A 23,587-nucleotide genomic window follows, 5' to 3' on the forward strand; every position below is an offset into this window, starting at 1 on the left:
CCTCCATTTTGTAGTCAAATTTGATAGGTTGCAGACTTAGGACCTCTAGTTTGTAGTGTCTCAGTTGCAGCCTCCTGTCTTCAGAAACAAGACAGTGGTGTGGCACCCTAGTCTAGGTCAATTTTTTTCAATTTGTAGCATCAGGTACACATCCAAAATCCTCCCCCTTTCATATTTTTCAGTGTCTCAATTTCAGATCTGCAAGTTTGTGCAATTCCGAGTTCATTTATGCTTCATTCTTCATCTCCTAGTCTAGTTGATCAATCAAACCCTAGGTTTTCTCATCATTTGCAACAAGAGGAATAGAAACCCTAAGAGTTAATCCTTGGCTCTCTCTTTCTCACAAAAAGTAGCCAAAGTGATCTATCTCCCTAGGCTCTTTCGTATTTCCAATGTGTTGGCAAAAGTAAGATTAGGTCCTAGTCACCTGATATTGCCTTTCCTACCCCCGCATGAACCAATATGATTAGCAAAGAAAGTGGGCAAAGATATCTATATCTTTCCATGAACAATTAAAATAATTTAATACTAAGGCTTGGCATGTGATTAAGGATGGTGAAATTTCTTTCTCTTCGCATATACATAATATAGTCTATTAGTAAAAAAAAGCAGATCATGAAAATTCTAGAAATATTAATTTGAATAAACTATCACATAATTATTATAAAATTCTTACAAATTTAATTAGGTGATATTTTTTGAATTAATGTTTTGAATCACACTATAATCTATAAAAAAGAAAGAAAAATAGACCAAGAGATCCTTTGAAATATTATTCTAAACCATATTAAATACAAATCCTAAACTAAAGTGACACCTAACTCTAACACTAAACCAAATCATACCCTAACCCTAAAACAAATTTAATTATAGTCCTAACCTTTAATTGAACTCTAACCCTACTCTTAATTAAATATTAAACCTAATTAAACTTTAAGCCGAACCATGAACCAAAATCTACTATAAACCTAACAACCAAATTGAACCCTAATCTTAAATCTAATTAAATAAGAAATCAAATTTAATCCCAACACTAACTCTAATCCTGATTAGATCTAATTGAACCCTAACACAAAACCACATTGAGATCTTATACCAAATTGAACCCTAACCCTAACACTAAACCAAATTAAACCATAGCACTAAACCGAATGGATCCCTCAGCCAAATTCTATTTGAAATCGAATTCAAACTTAACCTATACCGAATTGAGCCCAAACCCTAAATCAGATTAAACCCAAATCTTTAAGTCATGGAGAATTTTATTGAATATATAGAAACAATCACCTTGAAAACCAGATTAAACATTGAACCCTAACCTTAACCCTAAACCAAATTATACATTAAACAAGGTTGAACCCTAACTTTAACACTCAACCAAATTGAACCTTAAACCTAAACCTTGAATTGTGTCTTATACTGACCCTATTTTAATGATTTTTTCATTAAATGATAACCTTAATTAGAGCCTTATCAAGTGATATCATTCCTAATTAACATGTCCTCATTACATATTTTTAAACTAAGATAATCTAATCCATCATAACTCCAAAACCAAATTAAACTATAACCCGAACACCAAACAAAATCGAACCCTAATACTAAATTAAACTGAAACCTAACTCTAAACCCAAACTTAAATTCCACTCCTACACCTATAAAACCTTAACAAAAATTAAACACTAATCTCAAATCTAATTGAACATTAAATTGAATTACAATGCTAAATCTTAAGGCCATCATCTTCAAATTCATCTACTATAAGGTTTAGAGTATTTGACTTTCCAAAATCTACTGTCGTGTTGGATGAATTTTTAGAGTCATTGCTAGATTTAATCAAGTAATATTAAATAAATATGCAAGCATGTTATAAATGAAATGATATTATATTTAGTTTTGTATTTGATATGATTGAAACATGAATTAAGATTGATTAATTATCATAATCAAATATATAATACCATTAGAATTGTGAAAGGAAAGAGCATAGAGCATAGTGATTAATGGATTAAGATTGTTTAATTATTCATTTGAAAGAAATATTTTATTAGATTTTGTTGCTAAGTTGTAGGTTTTATTACATTCATTTTGTTTTGGTTGGTAATAATTAGATTTTATTAATAAAAGTAGCTAGCTTACATAGAAAACCAAAAAAGCACCCTAATCAACAAAAAACATCCCATACATCCTTTCTATGACAAAAAAAAAACCCCTGAGAGACCCAAACATTCCTCAAAATGAGCCTGAAATTTGCTCAATTATAGTCATATTAACATCTTCTGAGAGAATTCTAAAACTGCCATTGAAACCAAAACACAGACAAAAGTTCAAACATTGCATCCAACATATAAACAAATACAAAATAGAGTTAAAATAAGGCGGAATCACCGCATAACCTGGGTAGTGCACTATCCTTGTTATTCTTCCTCTTTCCAGGCCTTAGCTTACACCCCACCTCCCGCTTGGCTTCCTCCATTGCCTCCTGCAATTCCCCCTCCACTCGCATCAGGTCCATGAAGGTCTTCAATGCCTCCCACCCATGCTTTGCCAGTGCCCTGAACCTCTCCTTCAGTTTGCCTTCCTACCATTGCACAAATGACAAATTATCTACAAGAATTTCTCCATTGGTTCTTTCAACCACATCAAAGCCTTCTCCAGGAACTGCCCATTCAAATATGGTGTCCATACCCAACAAATTTTTTTTAGGATCAAAGCCTTCATCACCATCTTCACAATATCAGTCGAATCTTCAAATTCCAAACCCCATGCAACCATTAACGAATATACATCCATATTTGTTCTATAGCGGTGGCTAATGTAGTTTATCTCCTCCCCCATAACCAATTTCACCACCTTTGTTAGCCTCTCATCCTTGAACCGAAAAAGGCCCTGCAATCTTCTATCTGAGATGTGTCCTACAAAGAGAACCAACCTCTTCTCAATTTTAAATGTAAAACTACCCTCCATTGCTTCCACTTCAATAGTTCCACCACCTTCACAACCTTGCCCAAACCTCTCTGCAACTAGGTTTTGCGAAAAAAAGGAATAACTTGCAAATAAAAATGCAAACACCTACCAAAAAATAACCCCATCTAAAAGGTCGTAGCTGCTATCAATGCACCGCCATTTTAGAGGCATTCTTCTTACACACACCATCAATTAGCTTGCTCATTAATGCAAAATCATTAAAACATTGTCCTTGGCGTGTTACAAACATTTTAATCCTCCTGAAGCAACAATAAATCCACTGTACAACTAGCCATTAAGCCCGTTCACCACCCTCATTCTCCGTACTTGCCAATTTCTAGGATATGCACAATAACTTAAGCGTCTGCCTCCACATTACAGTTTGAAGATTTCAAAAATCTTCAATCTAAGTTGCCTTCTTCATTTCGAATGATGTGGCTCACTTCGACAACACATACACCACATCATTCCCTGTCCTTCGTACATGAGAGACTCTAAAATCACTAAAAAAGTTTAAATCATTTTTGATCTTTTTGACAAAATTATTTAAAATCCATGCCTGTGTGTCCCCTTTTATTATTGCATTGATAATAATTAAAGAATCTCTTTCCAAATGGAGATTTGAGAAATCGAGTTTTATACCCCATTCAACCGCCATAAGAGCTACCTGTGCCTCTGGCTCATTATTCATGCCCCTACCCAGACTCTAAGCTCCCAATACTAAAATGTTCCCTTTCCAATCTCTATATACCATTCCCGCCCCTAAAACTCCCAGATTACCTTTGGAAGCTCCATCAAAATTCGCCTTAATCCATCCTTCATCTGGTGGTTCCCATTGTTACTTATTATGTATAGTAGAAGGGCAAGAAGACATATCATCCCATCTAGGTCCATGAACGAGCCTTATTACATTCAATTTTTTGCATGCATATCTATTTTGTAAATAAGGCTTCAATATCTCATTAATTGATCAATTCAATCGAGTCTTTATATTTGTTTCAGTTATTTTAAATAGTACATCTTGACATTTGTTTATATTTATGAATGCTAATATTTTTTAGTTCCTGCCCATGGCAGGAATACTTATGCATTCACTATGTTTGTAAATAGCTTAAATAGTGATTAAGTATTGTCCTTTCAACCAATCAATTTTTAGAAATTTTCAAACTAAAATAAATTTCTCTTTTTTCAAAAGTTAACTTGCTTATTTTTTAACAAAAAATATTTAAAAAATGATTTCTTTGTAGTGTGATTGATCTCTATGAATTTTTGTAAGCATAAAATTTATTTTTGGTAAACAAAAAATACACAATTTTTATGTACAATTTAAAATTGTCACAATTAAAAACTGTAAAAAATTTAATGCAATAACAATAAAAAATTCAAATTTCTCAAAACAAGATTACATCACATTTCTATGTATAAACTACAAGAACCTTGAATGTCACATCACAAATTTTCATGCATAATTTTGGGACACATTAATCTTCACCCTATGCTCTTGAAAAACTCAATGGCTAGAGAGTTAATAAATGTCACAATATAATTATAGTTTGAATTTATTTATTTTTATTTGTGTATAATTAAAACCTTCTATTTTTATTATTTATTCAATAAATTTGAGCAAGAATGCTATAGTTTAAATTTAATTTTTTAGTTATGTATAATTTTTGTTATATTAATATTATAATTTTTAAATATGATAAAAAAATAAAATATAGTTATTTTATTTCTTTTGTATGTATCATTATAATCCACCTTTTGATACTATTTAATATAATAATATATAAATTTAAACAAACAACCAACATTTCAACAATTTTTTTGGTGTGTCAATATAATACATTCACTTAAAATACACTTATCAAACTAAATTTTGAATAAATATATTTTAAATTTTAAATCTAAATACAATATTTGTAGTTTGAATTTAATTAAATATCCTACTTATCAATTGAATTTAATTTTTACTTGTTTTTGTGGTCCTTTAATTGACATTTTTTCTTTATTCTATTTTAGTTTTTAATTTAGATTTAATTTTAAAATCATTATAATTATTTATGTCATTTTATTTATTTATTTATTTTTTAATTATTTATGTCATTACAAAAATAAATAAATGCTATTACAAGTACTTCAATTTCTATTTGTTTTTGTTCTATTAAAATTTGAATTATTATAAAATAATTATTTTTGTTCTCTCTATCTCTCGATCTCCTTATTACTATCTCTATTTTTATCTCTTCCTCTACCTCTATATATTTCTTGAGTGCTTGAGATGACGTGACCAGTCCCTCAAAATGACAAGACCACCTGATAGCCCTGTCACCAAAAAATCCGATAGACTTCTTAGAACGTAAATTGAACCCAAAACGATGAAAGAACAAACAACCTGTCCAAACCAACCACGCTACTGTTCCTAATTAGATGACCGTTCCTAATACCTAGGCTTTCCTATTTTTATCAATCTAATACTGTATTTTAAGAAAACCTGTTCGTCGATTATTGAGAATTATACCAATCTTGTAAGCTACATAAAGTTGCCACATTGCATAGATAGTTGCCACTCAGCATCAAGAAATTCTTGTAATATCTGCAATCCATTTCATCGGAGAGTCCCACTAAAGTAGCTAACGCGAGATTCGCTTCCAAACTGAACAATTCATGTCATCGGGAAATAAGGCTGTTTTCTGTTTTGCGCATTAAAATGTATGCAACTCTTGACCGCAGTAGCAGCAATGTTGGAATTTATTGAAGCCGTAAATTGGGGTTTTAACAAACTGTGTCGCTAATTATGATTTTCCTTTTTTCATACAATACAGGAGGGCTTCCATTAACAGGCCGCCAACGCCCGACGCAGACGATGACGGTGAAGCAGAACCCACCCTTCAGGAAATCATTAACATCAAGGTAAAGTTGTTTTGATCTTAGGGTTTAATATGTTCCGTGTTTCGAGTAATGAAGAATTCATTTTTTCAGGATATGGGTAAAAGTTATAGATTTAGGGTTTGTCGTATAGAATGTTGCAGGCTCACTTTCGGGAGAATTTAGAGGTGATTATTTTAATAAGCATCGAACAGTATGTGATTATGTTGCAGGCGAGTTATGAATAAAAATATGGAATTTAGTACTGACGGAATGTATATTGTTGTGAATTTAGTAACTTACCTGTGTTTTATGAGAAATTATTTGGCAAATTATTTTGCCCTAAGGATTTGTCTATGAATTAAATCTAATTTGTAGAAGGATTATGAAAAAAATGAAATAAACCACTTGACTAGAAAATGTAGCCCATAACAAAGGCCCCGCTCGTTTGTATTGTTCTGTGTTGGAATGTTTCAGCTGATTGAAAGTGGAGAAAAGGAGAAGCTAAAAGAGTTACTAAGGGAGAGGCTTATTGAATGTGGGTGGAAGGATGAAATGAAGGCTCAATGCAGGTAACAAATAATCCTGGTCTTCGTTCAAGATTTCATGAATTAGGTTATATGCTCGTGACCTCTTTTATGCTGCATATATGTCTTCACCAGCACCCTTCCCCAAACACACACATATAGATCTACATCTACATGTGCTGTATCTATTGATCGTATGTATGAATGGAAAGTGAGAAGTTTGAATCTTGAGGGATTACTGTTGTACGCCTTCTCAAGGTTAAAAGTGATATAATACCACTGTTAGGATGCTACTGATCACCGGTGTAACTTGTTTTACCTGTCAGAAATTCAAACTAGAAACTGGGAGAAAAACTGAAATTCCAATTAACATCTCAATTTGCTGCAATTTTGGAACTTAATTTATTGGCAAAAATGAAACAGTAGAATTTTAGTGAACTTGAAATCTACGTGAAAAATGAAATTTGAGTAGGCATAAAATGTTCATAGGGAAACTTGAACTTTGATGACATGGAGTTTCTGAAAAGCTGCTTTAAAATCTCAAAATAAACTAAGAACCTTTCAATTGTTAGCAATTAAACTCTGAAATTGCAAGAACTTTGATATTGAAAGTTCGGAAACTCAACTTTTGTTTTTTTGAAAATCTGGAAATAGAATGAAACTCTAATGTTATAGTATAGAAGACCATAAACTAATAACGAAAAGCATAAAATGTTCATAGGGAAACTTGAACTTTGATGACATGGAGTTTCTGAAAAGCTGCTTTAAAATCTCAAAATAAACTAAGAACCTTTCAATTGTTAGCAATTAAACTCTGAAATTGCAAGAACTTTGATATTGAAAGTTCGGAAACTCAACTTTTGTTTTTTTGAAAATCTGGAAATAGAATGAAACTCTAATGTTATAGTATAGAAGACCATAAACTAATAACGAAAAGCATAAAATGTTCATAGGGAAACTTGAACTTTGATGACATGGAGTTTCTGAAAAGCTGCTTTAAAATCTCAAAATAAACTAAGAACCTTTCAATTGTTAGTAATTAAACTCTGAAATTGCAAGAACTTTGATATTGAAAGTTCGGAAACTCAACTTTTGTTTTTTTGAAAATCTGGAAATAGAATGAAACTCTAATGTTATAGTATAGAAGACCATAAACTAATAACGAAAAAGATAACTTTTTTTGATAAACCATGGATACTTGCTGAAGCCCATATCATAGGCAGTATAGACACTACCTTTGGACCAAAATATGGTTGCCGCAGACTTGCCTACATTACTACTCTCATTCCAGACACAAGGACCTAATGCCTTGGGGCTTACGTATACTATGTTTTGAATTTATGCGTGTAGAATAATTATCTTTTACACTTTTACCATGTCCAATGAAGTTGATTTGTGAAAATGCATACTTACACCAAGTGTTCATTGCTGTTGGACCCACTACCTAAAACATGAAAGGGTGGGTCGACAGTGGACACACTACGTCCATATTTTTTGTTTAACTTTTTTACATTAAAAGGTAGATTAAGTAAATTTCCTCAAAATTATGTTTAAAATTTAATCATGAAGATTAGTAACATCTATTCTTTCTCTTTCTTTTCCTCGATTGAAACTTGGCTGCATTCTGGCGGCTACAGGTGCTTTCTCTTTCACTTGCGTCTCCTGCTAACTATTATTTCTTTGGCTTGTGCATATGAGGCTTGTTTACGTTTTTATTTCTATAGACTTGTGATGTACCTGATTTTTGCCCAAAAATAACAATTCTAATAATAAAAGTTATTTTTGAAGAGTAGTCTTCAACCAAATTTCGTAAGAGCATTTGAATTTAGAAAAATAAGCAATTAACATCAAACAAAATGATCATAACGATTTCTATGCATTTGGGTCTATACTATAGTTTTTTTTACCAACAGCCAACCATATCAGGTATTTAATGGGAAAGCATGATAGGGTGCCCAAAGGCTGTCCTCCCCAACCAAGCCTAAGGGCACAAAACATCCATCCAAGAGAATTTGACCCCTTGGCCCACAAGCAAACCAACATGGGGTGGTCTACTTAATTGAGGGAACCGGTACAACTACATCTCCCTTCCATGTTTCCTTATTAATCCCATATATGGTTGCTTGTAGGAAAAATCAATTGAATGATTACTGATCCTAACTTTCTTGATGGATTGGCAAGTTGACTAAATAAATTAATCTATTCTTCATCAAATTCACAAATTAATTAAATATTGGAATTGACATGTAGCATACCAAGTACTTCAGAAATACAATAGTCTGTTGTAACTTACTGTCTTCAAATTCAAATCAGATCTGTATTCATTGGTGCCTTCAAATGGATTTGTTTACCCCCTTTTATATCTTCCATGGTGGGATGAATAGTTCCCCGTTTTTTACCATCACAACCCTTAACAAAGGGTGTATCACTTCAATCGCTGTCCCAGATCCTTTCATTGAGTCGCCCCTTTGGTAAAAAGCTCCTTCGGCCATCTGAATATTATTTAGGCTGCCACCTAGGAAGACTAATTCTGAGTTGGCCTAGGAAAATTAATCTTGAGTTGGCCTCTAAATAGCTTTTATGCTTGTCACCTAGGGATTATTATAAAGTGAGTCTACGATTTGTTTTTTTGTGGAATGTTTTATGGCAGGGGCTTGACAGTCCGCCCTTCCTAAGATTGCTTGTCCTCGAGCAATTTTAAATTTCGATGATCAAAGATCTCAGCTCCTTCCCAAGTGGCATCTTCTATAGGTAGACCCTTCCATTTAATCAGATACTCAAGAATAGTTTTATTTGTTAACTTCTATTCCCACATATCAAGGATGGCTTCGGGCTCCAAAATTAACTTGTCTTCAACATCGAGCGGCGGCAATTCTAAACATGGAGTAATATGCTGTCCTAATACCTTCATGAGGCAAGAGGCATGAAAGACATTATGGATTCTGCTATTTGCTAGTAGTTCCAACTCGTAAGCAACCTCTCCTATTCTTTTTAAAATCTTGTATGGCCCATGGAATTTGGGTTCGAGTTTCTTGACTCCATTTAGTTTGATGATTGCTTATAGGGTTAAACCTTAGGAAACTAAGTCCCCAACTTCAAATGTCCTTTCAGTCCTCCTTCGATCAACATATATCTCCTCCTTCAATCAACATATATCGTTTGTTGATTTTGTGTTTGGTGTAGATTATCTTTATGTGCATTCATAATGTCTATTTTTTTCTACATGAAGTCTTTGGCTCTTGGTATGCGATTTCTTGTGAGGATTAAATCTCCAAATGAAGTTGTCTCTTACCATGCAAGGCCTTGAAAGGACTTATTCCTATGGACATATGATGGGTGGTGTTATAACAATATTCCTTAAGGTGTAATCATTTGATCCATGCATTTTGTTGTCCCGTAACATAGTTTTTTAGGTATCCTTCCAACCATTCGTTGACAATTTCTATCTGCCCATCGGTTTGTGGATGGTAACTTGTATTTGGCTGCTAATCTGTAAAGTTCTTGCCAAAACAAGCTAACAAATCTATTGTCCCTGTCGTTGACGATGTTTCTAGGTAGACCATTTAGTTTGAAAATTTCCTTGAAGAAAACATTGGCTACTTGAGGAGCTCTATAGTCTATGGATATTGCAATGAAATGTGGATACTTGGTCAGGTGGTCCACCACAATGTACATACAATCTTTGCCTTGCACTTTGGGAATCCTTCTTATGAAATCCATGGAAGTACTTTCCTATTTTTGGTTAGGTGTAGTAGGGGTTGAAGCAGGCCTGTTGGAAAGGTCTATTCTGCTTTGTTCCTTTGACACGTCATAGATTCTTGAACATGTTTAAGGATGTCTTTCTTGAGACCCTTCCAAGAATATTTGTCTCTTGCTTATAGGGGTTGTCATGGTATTCTCGAATGATTTTTTCTTTTATCTTTGAGCTTGGTACAAGATATATTCTATCTTTGTATAGAATGAGTTCTTCCACTACTTTATATTCTTCATTTTGTAGGTTTTCTTCTAGGATGTCATTTGCTCATATGAATTTTTAATGTATTCAGCAATAATCGAGTTCTTCCAATCTGCTGAAATGTTTGTGATGGAACATAAGTAAGGTTTGTGGGACAAGGCATCAACTACAATGTTGTTTTTCCCTTTCATATACTCTATGTTAAAATCATAAGCTTGCAAATTGCTAACCCATTTTTGTTGTCGGTCATTTAAATCTTTTTTGATTTTGTCATGCCCCCACCTTGAAGAAAGACTTCAAAGGGATGTCATTGCTCAGAAAATCGTCTTATTTATAAGACTAACAATTTTCTGAGATTTCAGATCCAAGAAATTAATGTATTAAGCAAGTAATTCTGCATTAATGCATGTACATAAGTATATACAACAATTCCTATGCAGCGATAAGATACAGGGATATGATTTATTAATGCATGTGTTATTAATTATTGATGGGGTGCAGTTACACCCAAACAACTGCAGGTCATTAGTAAAGAGGCATGAGTGTTAGGAAATGATTTCATTGAGATAACAAACAGTGGTTTAGTCAGCTAGAGGTAATGGTCGCCATAAAAGAGACACCATTTTTTGGAAGGGGGACGTGGCTATAGGAAGGACATGACTCTTCAATACCCATGGAGAGGTATATATTGGAAATCAGCACTCAAGGAGGGGATCATCAAGACAAGACAATCGAAAAGAAAGAATATCTGATACACATACATCTGAGTATAAACAGCAGAACAGATTTAATATAAGGCAAACAACAAACTTGTATACTAACAAGAATTTGGTATGCAATAGGTGATGCTTTCCCTCATACTATTATATACTAACAAACAAGTATTTTAATAGGTGATTTAATATAAGGCAAACAACAAACTTGTATACTAACAAGAATATCTTTGATGGGATGCTTTCCCAAGGTGATGTTTAGTTGTGGTATTTTCTTGGTGCATTGAGCAATGGATCCATTAGCAAGTATTTCAATAGGTGATTTAAGACTATGCCATCGATCCACAAGCATCTCTGCGGATTGGAAGAATTCCATTATTGTCGACTATGCCAAAGATCCACAAGCCAATGACATTGTAGAAGGGAATATACAAAATGAAGAATATAAGGTAGTGGATCCTTTATAATGAAGAATGTAAGGTATTCCTTGTACTGAGCTCAAAGATGAAGGAAAAGATCATTAGAAACTTAATTAATTCTCAAACATGTTAAAAAATGCATAACTTGCAAAAAGGAACAAAGCGGAACAAACCCATCCAATAGGCCTCCTACAACTACTACTCATCCTAATAAAAAATGGGAAAGCATTTCTATAGGCTTAATAAATGGGCTTCCAAAAGTACAAAAGGCAAACATAGCATATACATTGTGGTGGATTACCTTCCCAAATATGCACATTTCATGGCAATGTTCACCAATTATAGGGCCCCTCAAGTAGTCGATGTTTTCTTCAAGGAAATTTGCAGATTACATGGCCTTCCTAAAAACATCGTTAATGATAGAGACAGTCGATTCCTTGGCCTATTTTGGCAAGAGCTCTTTTGACTTGCAGGGACAAAACTCACACCAAGAACAAGCTATCATCCCCAAACTGATGAACAAATGGAGATTGTAAGCAAATGGGTGGGAAGATACCTAAGGAACTATGTAACAGAACAACAAAATGCATGGATCAAGTGGTTACACCTTGGGAATATTGTTATAATATCACCCATCATATGTTGATTGGAATGAGCCCCTTCAAGCCTTCAAGACCTTGTATGGATACAAGGCAGCCTCATTTGGAAGTTTGATCCTCCAAGAAAGTCGTGTACTAGGGGCCCAGGACTCTGTGCATCAAAACCTAGATATTATGAATACACTCAAGGATAATCTACACCATGCACAAAATCAACAAAAGATTTATGCCAATCAAAACAAAATTGAAAGGACATCTGAAGTTGGGGGATTTAGTTTTTCTATGGTTACAACCATACGAACAATCATCAATCAAGGTCAGTGGAGCCGAGAAGCTCAAACCTCGATTCTATGGACCTTACAAAATTTTTAGAAGGATAGATGAGGTAGCATATAAATTGGAATTACCAACAAACAACAAGATCCACAATATATTTCACGTGTCTCAACTTAAACGGGTGCTAGGACAACATGTTACTTCAGGTTTGGAACTACCTCCACTCGATGATGAGGGCAAGTTAATTCTGGAACCTGAAACCGTACTTGATGTGCGAGAGAAGAGGTTGAAGAATAAATCCATTTTCAAATGCTTGGTTAAGTGGAAGGGCCTACCTAAAATCTTCGATCATTCAAATTTGAAATTGCTTGAAGACAAGCAATCTTGGGAAGGGTGGGCTATCATGCCCCCACTATGAAGAAAGACTTAAAAGGGATGTTATTGCTCAAAAAAACATTTTATTTATAAGACTTCACGATTTTCAGAGATTTCAGATCCAAGAAATCAATGTATTAAGCAAGTAATTCTGCATCAATACATATACATAAGCATATACAACAATTCCTATGCAGTGGTAAGATATAGGGGTAGATTTTATTAATGCATGTGTTATTAATTATTGATGGGGTGTGATTACACCGAAACAGCCGTAGGTCATTAGTAAAGAGGCACGGATGTTAGGGAATGATTTCATTGAGATAACAAACAGTGGTTTAGTTTTAAGAGGCAAAGGTCACCATAAAAGAGATGCCACTTTTTAGAAGGGGTACGTGGCTATAGGAAGGTCATGACTCTTCAATACCCATGGAGAGGTATATATTGGAGATTGACATTCAAGAGGGGATCATCAAGACAAGACAATCAAAGAAGAAAGAATATCTGATGCACATATACATTTGAGTATAAACAGCAGATCGGATTTAATATAAGGCAAACACCAGATTTGTACACTAACAAGTATTTGGTATGCAATAGGGATAATGTTGTTATGCATCTAAATTCTTTTTTTTTTGATTGGTAATTGGCCGAAGCTTGAATAGCTTTTGACTGGAGCTATGAACCAGTGGGGACACAGTAGGGGGCCCCATCCCCATTACATATCTTTGAATTATTATTATTATTATTATTATGTTTGATTAGATTGACCCCAAGACCTTCCCCATCCTATGGAAGGCCAAGAGTCACAACTTACAATTCCACTTCAGATGTCCCTATTGGGAATTGAACTTGGGTCTCCACAGTGAGAACCCAGTGTTTTAACCAGTTAAGCTCAACCCCTTGGACTTTTAATAAAAATTCTTTCAAAAGCTTTTGACTGGAGCTATGAACCAGTGGGGACACAGTAGGGGGCCCCATCCCCATTACATATCTTATTATTATTATTATTATTATTTGATTGACCCCAAGACATTCCCCATCCTATGGAAGGCGAAGAGTCACAACTTAGAAATCCACTTTTAGATGTCCCTATTGGGAATTGAACTTGGGTCTCCACAATGAGAACCCAGTGTTTTTAACCAGTTAAGCTCAACCCCTTGGACATGCATCTAAATTTTTTAATATGCCTTAAACCAAGATATTAATACACTTTATAGATTTATTATGTTTCTTTAAATTAATTAAGTTACCTATTCTTTATTCCCACAAGCAATCATATGGGGAATGGAAGGAAATAAGTTAGGGAGAGGCAATAGACTGGTTCCCTCGAATTAAGTAGGCCACCCCAAGTGATGGAATTGTTTTAGTGGGCCAAGGGGTGGGCTGTTATAGTTGGATGTGCTGCACTCTTGGGCTTAATTGGGATGAACAGTCTCCAGGCACCCTTTCGAGGTTTTCCTTGCTGATTCTACTATGGTTGATTATGGGAATAAGCCGGGGTTTAGGTATTAATGGGAGATTCGTTTATCACTTCATTGGATGTTAATTGTTCCTTAATTCTCAAACTCCTGGGATGATGTTTTTTCGTTTCTAATTTGTTGAAGAGGATGGGATAAAGGGTTCCTACATTCCATTTTCTCTCTTTCTTTTCCCCACACCGATGAAGATTCCTTTCTTGTTGCTGGGCCATGATTCTCATTTCTTTTGAAGCTTCTTTGGGGGATATTATTTCAGCCTTGTCTCCTCTTATAGACAAAAAGGGGCTCAGCCTCATTTCGTATTAATGGGGTCCTCCTTGACATAATTCTCAAGCTTAATTATTATAATTTTATTATTTTTTAGATTTGCCCCTCAAGTTGGCAATCTTATGAGATAGATTAGTCAGAGAATATTGAGTAGATTAAGTTGCATCAGACCTACTTCATGGATCCGTTGCCATTTCTTTCAAACACTTTTGCTGTAAAATTGTATTATATCTTTCACTCTTCATAGTTCATATAAAAATCTGGGGTTGAGTCTTGACATCAGTTACTAACATTCTAATTTCTACTCCAATCGCACATGTTTTCAATCAAGGCCATGAATTATCCTTATCTTTTGGAATTATTTTATATGTTCTAAAAATTAAAAAATAGTATATCATGAATTTTCTGACTGCTAAAAAGACTATATCATGAACTTTGTTGTGTAAAAACCTTATGAAAGGATAAAGAGACCCTCATGGCACCTAAGTTCTTGGCTACTGTGATCTCTAGGGCATTTACAAGGAAAAAAGGAAGAAGCAATGTCACTGTGGACGAGCTTGTGCATGCAATTACCCCAAAGGGTCGATGTAAGTAATGTTTTGCCTTTGAGCTTGCATAGTGGCATAAATTTAGATTTATTTTTTCAATTTATCATTCTTTGGTACCAATCTGTAAAATACTAAAATGTCTTCCTCCACCCAAACTGCTAAGCATCATATGATTTAGCATTCATAATTGTCTTGTATGCTGCAATTATTATTATTTCTGTTTCTGCTATTTCTACTTTTCAATATTTAGAACTTCTCACTTACTAAATTTGGCAAACTGCATTAAATATATTAGGGAAATCTTCGGGCCTATATCTTAATTTTTTAGGCCAATTTTGTGACTTCGTAATCTCATTTTGGGATTGAGCTTTGCTCTCCTATATTCTATTACTACATTATGCACTCGTCATTATATTATTAATATATTTTACGCCTAGTGCGTTTTACCCAAAAAAATAAAAAATATTAGGGAAATCTTCCAAATACTATTTCTGGCTTGCAAACGTACTCTAGTAACATGACATAATAGCTTCATATGAAAGTAAAATTGTCTTCAGTTCAAATTTTAGCTAAAATCTTTGCCACTGTTCTTGGTATGCATCTATCTGAGCTCCAAGAGAGGGATGGTTGTAGAGAAACTCTTGAGCAGGTTCTGGAAAGATCATTGGAGGATAAGTCACATTGGCATTCTTTGGGTCATTTTCAAATAAGATTGACAGAAGCTTTTGAAATTTGAAGGTGCATAGCTGCTTGATTCAACTCTAGATTTTTTGTTTGATTCATTCCCCAGACAATCCAATTCAGACTGAATGAGATTGGCTTATCTCTATTTTACCAGGTTTGCCCATTTCCAGGGATGTATTCATACCAAACTGGATAGGGTACAGGTTCTATGTTTGAACCCTCCTGGGTACACCAGTGTTCGTACCTGGGACTGTGTGTTCATGACCAACTAATTGCACTTAAGCTCTGTCAGTTTTCTTCTCAAAGATATTTTTTTTTCAAATCACAGTTGAGCTCTGTAAATTTTATTCTCATAAATGTCCATGTGAGGGTTTTGTCTAGGCACAAACTTGGTTTGAAGTTCTTTGAATGTATGAATTCTGAGCAATATCTATGACACATTTTTTCATCATACACGCTGTATTTGTATCCTATACATTCTGTTTGAATCGATCTTTCACAGTTTGCACATTAGGCTCCAGTTTCTACTATTCATTTGATGATGATGCTACTTGATATGCAGTCAAAGAACATAAAGATATGACAATATACTTGAATAGCAGCTATACTTAAGCCTCTATGCAGGAAATACAGCATCAAACAGAATAGATACTGCTCTACGTATGGTTCTTTAACTTTACTTTGATTCTATTTGTTATGCGTGGATCATATATCTATCTGTATTTTTTTAATTATTCATAACCTCTGGATATGTGGCTGTCTTTGACCATCAAATGTTCATACTTAGCCACCAATGGTTTATTGTAACTTTCGAAGGGTGTAATTTGTAATAGTATATATATATATATATAAAATTTGCGTTTTGTGTTTCTATGTGTATAGCTATACAAATGGATATTATTATGTGTGGATCATATATCTATCTGTATTATTTTAATTATTCATAACCTCTGACTATGTAGCTGTCTTTGACCATCAAATGTTCATACTTAGCCACTAATGGCTTATTATAACTTCTGAAGGCTGTAATTTGTAATAGTATTTATATATAAATATATAATTTGCATTTTGTGTTTCTATGTATAGAGTTATATAAATGGATATTAAAATGTATATTTTATAGCGGGAACCCAGCCATAATGAACCCAGGTAAAAAAAATTGCCAAACCTGAACCCATACTGGCAACACAGGTACCATTCCTTGATACTTCCTGAGACAGAAGTGATGTTCTTTTAGACTTAAGCAGGGATGTATGCATAGGGAGGCTACATATTCAGACAATGGTTTTATCGTGCATGATGTCTTGATCTCTGTGCTTCTTGTTGTAAATATAGTGATCTGTTTAACCTTCCCTGGAAGGCCATCAGGACAGTCTCTTTTTCCTTCCCTTTTGCACTTTTGTGATCCCTGGAAACTTAATGCTTAATTTTATAAAACTAAATATGGTACTCTTAACACTTCCAAAGACACTGTCTAGACCTCCTCACTTCTATCAAGGCAGCCATTGGAGATGGTTCTGCAGGCTTTTCACTCTCCAAGAGATTGAGATCACTATCTTTTTCAGTATGCAAACTGTAATGCTCTGTGATGGAGGTACTCTAAAGACTCTGGCATACCTTTGTTGCCTCGAAGTATGTTAACCTGATCACACAAAACCTGGTCTTTCCATTTTGCAAACTATCTCTGCTAGCAGAAGTGTCTTAAGGGGTACTTAGTTGCATTTAGTTTACAGATAAGAACCAGTACATTAAGTTTGACTAAGTTGCTAGCAATTCTAATCTAGTTTAGTTAGTATTTTGAAAAGATAGTTTTGAAGTAATATATTGTTATAGATTGCTCTTGTTTGCATGTACAGTTGATTGTGAATTGCTGTTGTATTCTGTTTTTCATTTCTGCTGTCATATTGCTATTGTACTTTCCCAACAAAGCTGTCATATTGTTGACATAACATTATCTGCATGAAGCATCTTGCAGTATCCATTGGCATCAACATTGGTCTAGAAGACCAACTGGGCGATGCACCTCTACCTGCAATATTGCATGAACAGCTCGCACTATTTAACCTATTTATCTGATACGGTGACCATTTCAATCCCTGTGCTTGGTCCAGATTTCATGTCTATACCCATATAGCCAGTGTTGTGACCTTCAGAAGATCATTAACATTGCATGTTAGAACACAAGTTTGCCCATTCCACCATTCTGGTGTCCCTAGCTCTAGCTTCTTTAGCGATGAGTTCTTTCTCTTGGATATTTGTACTATTTATAGACTATTTGCAGTCATCTTGATGGGATCTTTCCCTTCTGACAGGCTACGGTTTCCCCACTTTGTTTAATTCCAATTTTTGTTTTGCTTTTAGTTATCTTTAGTTTGTAGCTTCTATGGAGCTTCTTTTTGGCTCCTCATTGCTATTGTCTTAGGTTGTATTTCGGAGTTCCAATGACTTATTTTGGTCTTTTGTAGACATTAAAATACTTTCTTCTTTCTGTTGCCTTTTAGGATAGCTTGACCTGCTTCTCTCAGCCTGGCCTCTCTCCAAAGGACATTATTTGTCTCTTTATTGGCGATTTCATGGTGTTTGATAGCTTTGTTTATCCCACCCCTTGCTCAGATGATAAACTTATTTAAGGGCTTCAAGGCTTCAAGTTTATAATTTATTGTCTTTTGTAGTGTGGACTATTTTATATGCAGCCATGTACTACTGTATCAACTTAGTGTTTTTTGAGTTCAAATTTTATTGGTACATAGGTTTATGTGGATATTCGAGAGCTTTCTTGTAGGAGTGCTTTATGCTCTCCTGTTGCTTGATATTCATATATTGTTTATGTGCTATTTAAGTGCTCTGTTTTATACTGATGGGTCACTTATGCAATACGGTGCATACCCTAAAATATAATATTTATATTTATAATAAGAAGCACATGTTGATAATAACAATAATGTGACCAGCTTAAGCATGATCATTATTGTTATTGAACTTGTGGAGCAAAAACATAAATAATGTTATATTTAGAAATTATTTCTAAATTAATAACCCCTTTAGAGTTTCTTCTACATGATGTAAGCTTGTTTGATCATTCACAAATAAGGGTAGTTTGATACATGAAGATTGATGGTGTCGTTTATTAACATGGATTAAAGAGATCAATAGAAATTGAATATTGTTCCTTTTCGTTGTATAGTTCCATTCTTGTTTAGATAGACTGTCAACAGACTATGTCTAAATGTTGGTTCACAAGATATGAGAGGATTCTAATGTAGCTATGCGCAATTAACACCTTTGTAGACTAGTACTTTTGGAGTTACGCAAATCAAGAGGCATTAGTTTTGCATGATATTTTGTTAGATTAATTACTCCTTGTACGTTAAAATTATTATTGTAAGACTTCCAACAAAATCTAAGTGTTAATGAAAAACAATTGGATATGTAACCCTTGGATGTATGCCATTTTACTAATGCAAACTGTTGGTCTAATATTTTCAACCTGCTTCTAGTTGGCTTCTAATATATTATATCTTTTGTTATGTATCTCTCAAATCTGAAAGATGACTAATTTGACTTAAATGTGTGTTTACAGCCTCAGTTCCTGATAGTGTAAAGGCTGAACTCTTGCAACGAATTCACTCGTTCCTTATGTCTGCTGCACTGTAAAGCTACTGATTTACTCTCCAGCATTTATGAGAAGCAGCCATGGATACCAAACAGATCTGTTTTATGTAGTTACATTTGATGACCCAAACAAGAAGTGTATCGTTGGGTGTCTTTAGCCCTGCATCAATTATTCACTGACAGTTTAAAATGCCTCATTTGGTTATTACATACACAATGTGTTCCAAACATTTCAGATTACGTGTAAAGACATTTGTACCTATTTATATCTGCTACTAGGATTTTCAGAGTGTGCTGTTCACGGTGGAGAGTCTTCAATGTCTGGATGAGACAAATGTATCAATATGCTTGTGTAAATATAGGAAAACAAATGCCCATTCCTTGCTCAGAGTGGGTTAATTGAATTGTTTGGTACACAAATGCCCATTCCTTGCTCAGAGTGGGTTAATTGAATTGTTTGGTACCGAAAGAACCAAAGTGTTCACTCTAAAATGGTATTCAGACAATTATGAATGTAAAGACATTGTACATTAGTTAGTATCTGTTGCTTTGTAACATTTTGTTTTGCTGGTTCATGTTCATTATATGTTCATTTTTACACAGTAAATAATTCATTATATCTCTTCCCCCAAGTAACTCTTATCTGTCATAAAAACCTAAGAATACTGTAGAGCAAGAGATCTGTCATAAAACCTAAAGATTTGAAATCAATGCATCTTTATATATTTTTACTGCTTAATTTGGGTACTAAATATTGAGTTCACTAACGAAAATAAGGCAACTCTATTTTCATACTACTAGACCTTGTGAAGAGTACAAATCTCCTTTGGTTTCTTGAGACTTATTTGATGAGCCGCTTGCATGTTGCTCAAATGAAAATATTAAATGGTCGTGTTAGTCATCAACAATGTGATTTAGTGGCCAAACTGCTGTACATTTCATAATTGGGAATAACAATTGAGTTCTTTGCAGTATCTGTAACAATCTAATAGAATAGAAAACCAAAAGCATCACATTCTACATGCCACGTGCACAATATTTTTGTCATCACTTTCTACATATCACGTGCACAATATTATTTTGAATCACATTCTACATATCACGTGCACAATATTATTTTTGGTTGTATGGAGGCTAAGCCCATGAGCATTAAGCAAGGGAGATATTGAAGCAGGTGTTTTTATTATCAAGGAAGATGTTAACAATAATATGTGCAACTCCAAATTGATAATGATTATGTTAGATTTTGAATCTGTGATTATGTTTGGTTTTGAATCTATATTTTTATTCTGTAAGATACGAATTAAGGTTAAAAATTAAGATAAAAATTTTCACAATCATATCCAGAAGCAACTACATGATTATGTTTATGTTTGGTTTTGAATCTGTATATTTTTATTCTGTAAGATACAAATTAAGGTTAAAAATTAAGATTATGTTGTGTAGTTCTATTTTAAAAGTACAACGGTGCAACTTAAGAAGACGTCTTTAGATTAAAGATGCTCAGGAAAAAGATTGAAACGCTGAAAAAATGAATAAATGGGAAGGTGAAGACAGTTGAGGACTATGGATTCAAATAATGAAAAAGCTCGAAATGTGGTTCTCCCGAGAGGGATCTTCGGTAACCGCTATTAATGGGATTTACAAGTGAAATGAAATAAAAACTATTTAAACAATTTAGATGTAAAGCAATTAAATTCAAAATTAAGGAGTTGAGATCATCTATAAGCATGTTTTTCAAATGGACAAAAAAAAAAAAAAACTTAATTAATTTTTTGTGCGGATCTGCAACTTTCATTTTTGATTGGACTCGTAATTTAAAATTGTGCTCTGAAATTAGATGATACTCGTAATTTTTTTTAAGTCTGTTCTTTTTTAAGTTCAAATTTATGCTATGAAATTAATCTTTATTATCCAAGTTCAAATTTATGGCTAGGGAATTGAATGAGTGCTTTTAATAACATTCACGAGGTCAAACAGTCTATGGGATGCACAGATGGGTCAGCAAAAAAGAGTATGCAAAGACCAAAAAGTTGTCTGCTGATCCTCTTTTTCCTTTTCCTTCCGCATCTTGGATCTTAAATTGTGTAACTTGATCAAGACATTTGCGACTCTCTTTATCTTTTCTTCTTCAAACAGATTGCTCAAGGTGTTTACATTTAGTGTATCAATGTAGTGGATCCGGATATCCTTGTAAGCTGGGCACTGAATGATGTAGTGCCATTTTGTCTCCACTACTCTTTGGGTGCAATATCTACATTTTCTATTTGCCCACTCTTCTTTAGCTATCATCCATCTTCTGGTTTCACATCTAAGTTGATGTGTGCTGGTTCTAATTTGAGCAATTAACATTTTAGCTTTCTATTTTATATCCATTCCTATGTAATTCTTTTGTTTATGGTCATGTGTGGGATTGAAATGTTTGATATAATATTCATTTTTTCTTCCAAATTGTCTTGTACACATGTTTTTTCATGTGCTTGTTTTATTTCTTTTTTGTTATTTGGGCAGTCTTTTAGTTGTTGTTTTTGACTAGTGATGTATCTCCATATTTTTACTCTTCAGATAACTTAATCTTATTTATCTAAATTCAAATTTATAAATTTCTTAGAATTTTGATAAATATTAATTTGATTTCAATATTTTGTATAAATTTTTTGTTTGATTTCAATTACTGAGGAAATATATAGTTAAACTTTGTTGCAATCACAAATGATATTAATTCTAAAATCATTATTATTAGGATAAATGTACCATTGTTCATGGTTGAGGTTTAATGTTACAATAAAATTATAAGATTAATGTTGGACATAAAATCAAGATGTTGAGTTAAATTTTAAGGTTACAAATGTATTTTAATGAGAATTATAATATGAATTAATTTTTTTTAATACTATAGATTTAACCTTAATATTTTAATTATTAAATATATTATTAATAATATATAATCTATATATTTGAGTAGGTTAAATATATTTTCTAGTAGATTGTCATAGTATATATATATATATATATATATATATATATTGATCGGTAATAGTTTTTGTATTATATTAATGCAAAATTTTAAGCATACAGAAATGCAGTCTCCCATAGTCCATTTACATACTGTAGGCAACAAACCCCCATACTACCCACAACCATACAATATTTTCTAAAAAGCCATACAACCTATGCAAGTCCAAAAAAGACCAGTTCAATGCTGCTCCCACCAAACCCAAATATTACAGAAATAGTTTAGTTTTAACAGGAAACTATTAACAGAAAATTTGTAAAAGCATATAAAAACAATGGCCAAATGGCCATTCACTCACTGTCGCCCTGGCTCTCCTTCTCCCCTCCCTCCTTGGTGGCCGGAGCTTTACCTTTTGCCGCTTCACATTTCATCTTTGGGATGCAATCCAAACATCCGAAATCGGGGTCACCTTCTAAGCTCACCAGCAACTGAACAGTCAGTCCTTCCTCAAACCTGTCTCTCAGGTCTCTACCGGCTTCCATTCGTGCTACCACCTGTAATGCCTTCAGGACTTCTTCCGCCCTAATTAGTTTCACACATAGCTTCATAGCTTCCCATCCAATATGAGCACGTTCACAACATTGTTCTTTTATATCATCCTCCGCCCAACGGACAAAAGGCAACAACTCCTCATAGTCATCTCCCTCCTTAATACGAATGCCTACTCGAGGCACAACCCACTCCAGAAGTGAGTCGAGATTGGGCAAGTACTACCCATCAATCAGTTTGGTCAATGTGAGTAATCTTCTCCACCTCCGGCTCAAACTCGCATGCCCATGCCAAAATCAAGGAGTACACCTCCATATTCGTCCGGTGTCGATTATGGATATACACCACCTCTTCTACAAGCATGAGGCGAGCCGCACTCCACAACTTCTCCTCCTTGTAACGAAAGAGTCCCTGCATCCTCTTCTCCGTCACCTTGCCCATGAATGACACCAACTTCTTATTTGTGCACAGGGTGAAGTTTGCTTCCATAGTCACTTGCAAATTGAAACTGCACTAGCTTCTGCAATGACAATGTCATAAAAGTCACAAAGTAGTGCAATCAATTAAAAAACACACAAACACTAGCTTGCAAACCAAAGGGAAATAATTTCCTCCGTCGTCGTTTAGGATGGGCAATGAGTACAGAAGTGATGGCATAAATGTCATGAGATTGCACTGAAGATTTGCTGCCATCCTCCACTCGCACCAAACGTGCGACCTGCCAAAGATTACCACATTCAAGGAGCAAGCGTCAACTCGCATGGTGTACTTGCCAAAAACTTCCCTCGCTTACG

General features: G+C 34.2%; 1 protein-coding gene across 1 annotated transcript; it reads left to right on the forward strand.

Moving 5' to 3' along the window:
* The first annotated feature begins 5,300 nt into the window (after positions 1 to 5,300).
* Positions 5,301 to 19,856, forward strand: LOC131068503 (transcription and mRNA export factor ENY2). Its single transcript, XM_058003691.2, has 5 exons — positions 5,301 to 5,676; positions 5,790 to 5,877; positions 6,310 to 6,404; positions 14,955 to 15,031; positions 19,257 to 19,856. Coding segments are annotated over exons 1-5 (336 nt in total). The 5' UTR covers positions 5,301 to 5,674; the 3' UTR covers positions 19,331 to 19,856.
* Positions 19,857 to 23,587: the final 3,731 nt, after the last annotated feature.

The sequence above is a fragment of the Cryptomeria japonica genome, chromosome 7, assembly GCF_030272615.1.
Source record: "Cryptomeria japonica chromosome 7, Sugi_1.0, whole genome shotgun sequence".
In the NCBI taxonomy this organism is placed as follows: Eukaryota; Viridiplantae; Streptophyta; class Pinopsida; order Cupressales; family Cupressaceae; genus Cryptomeria; species Cryptomeria japonica.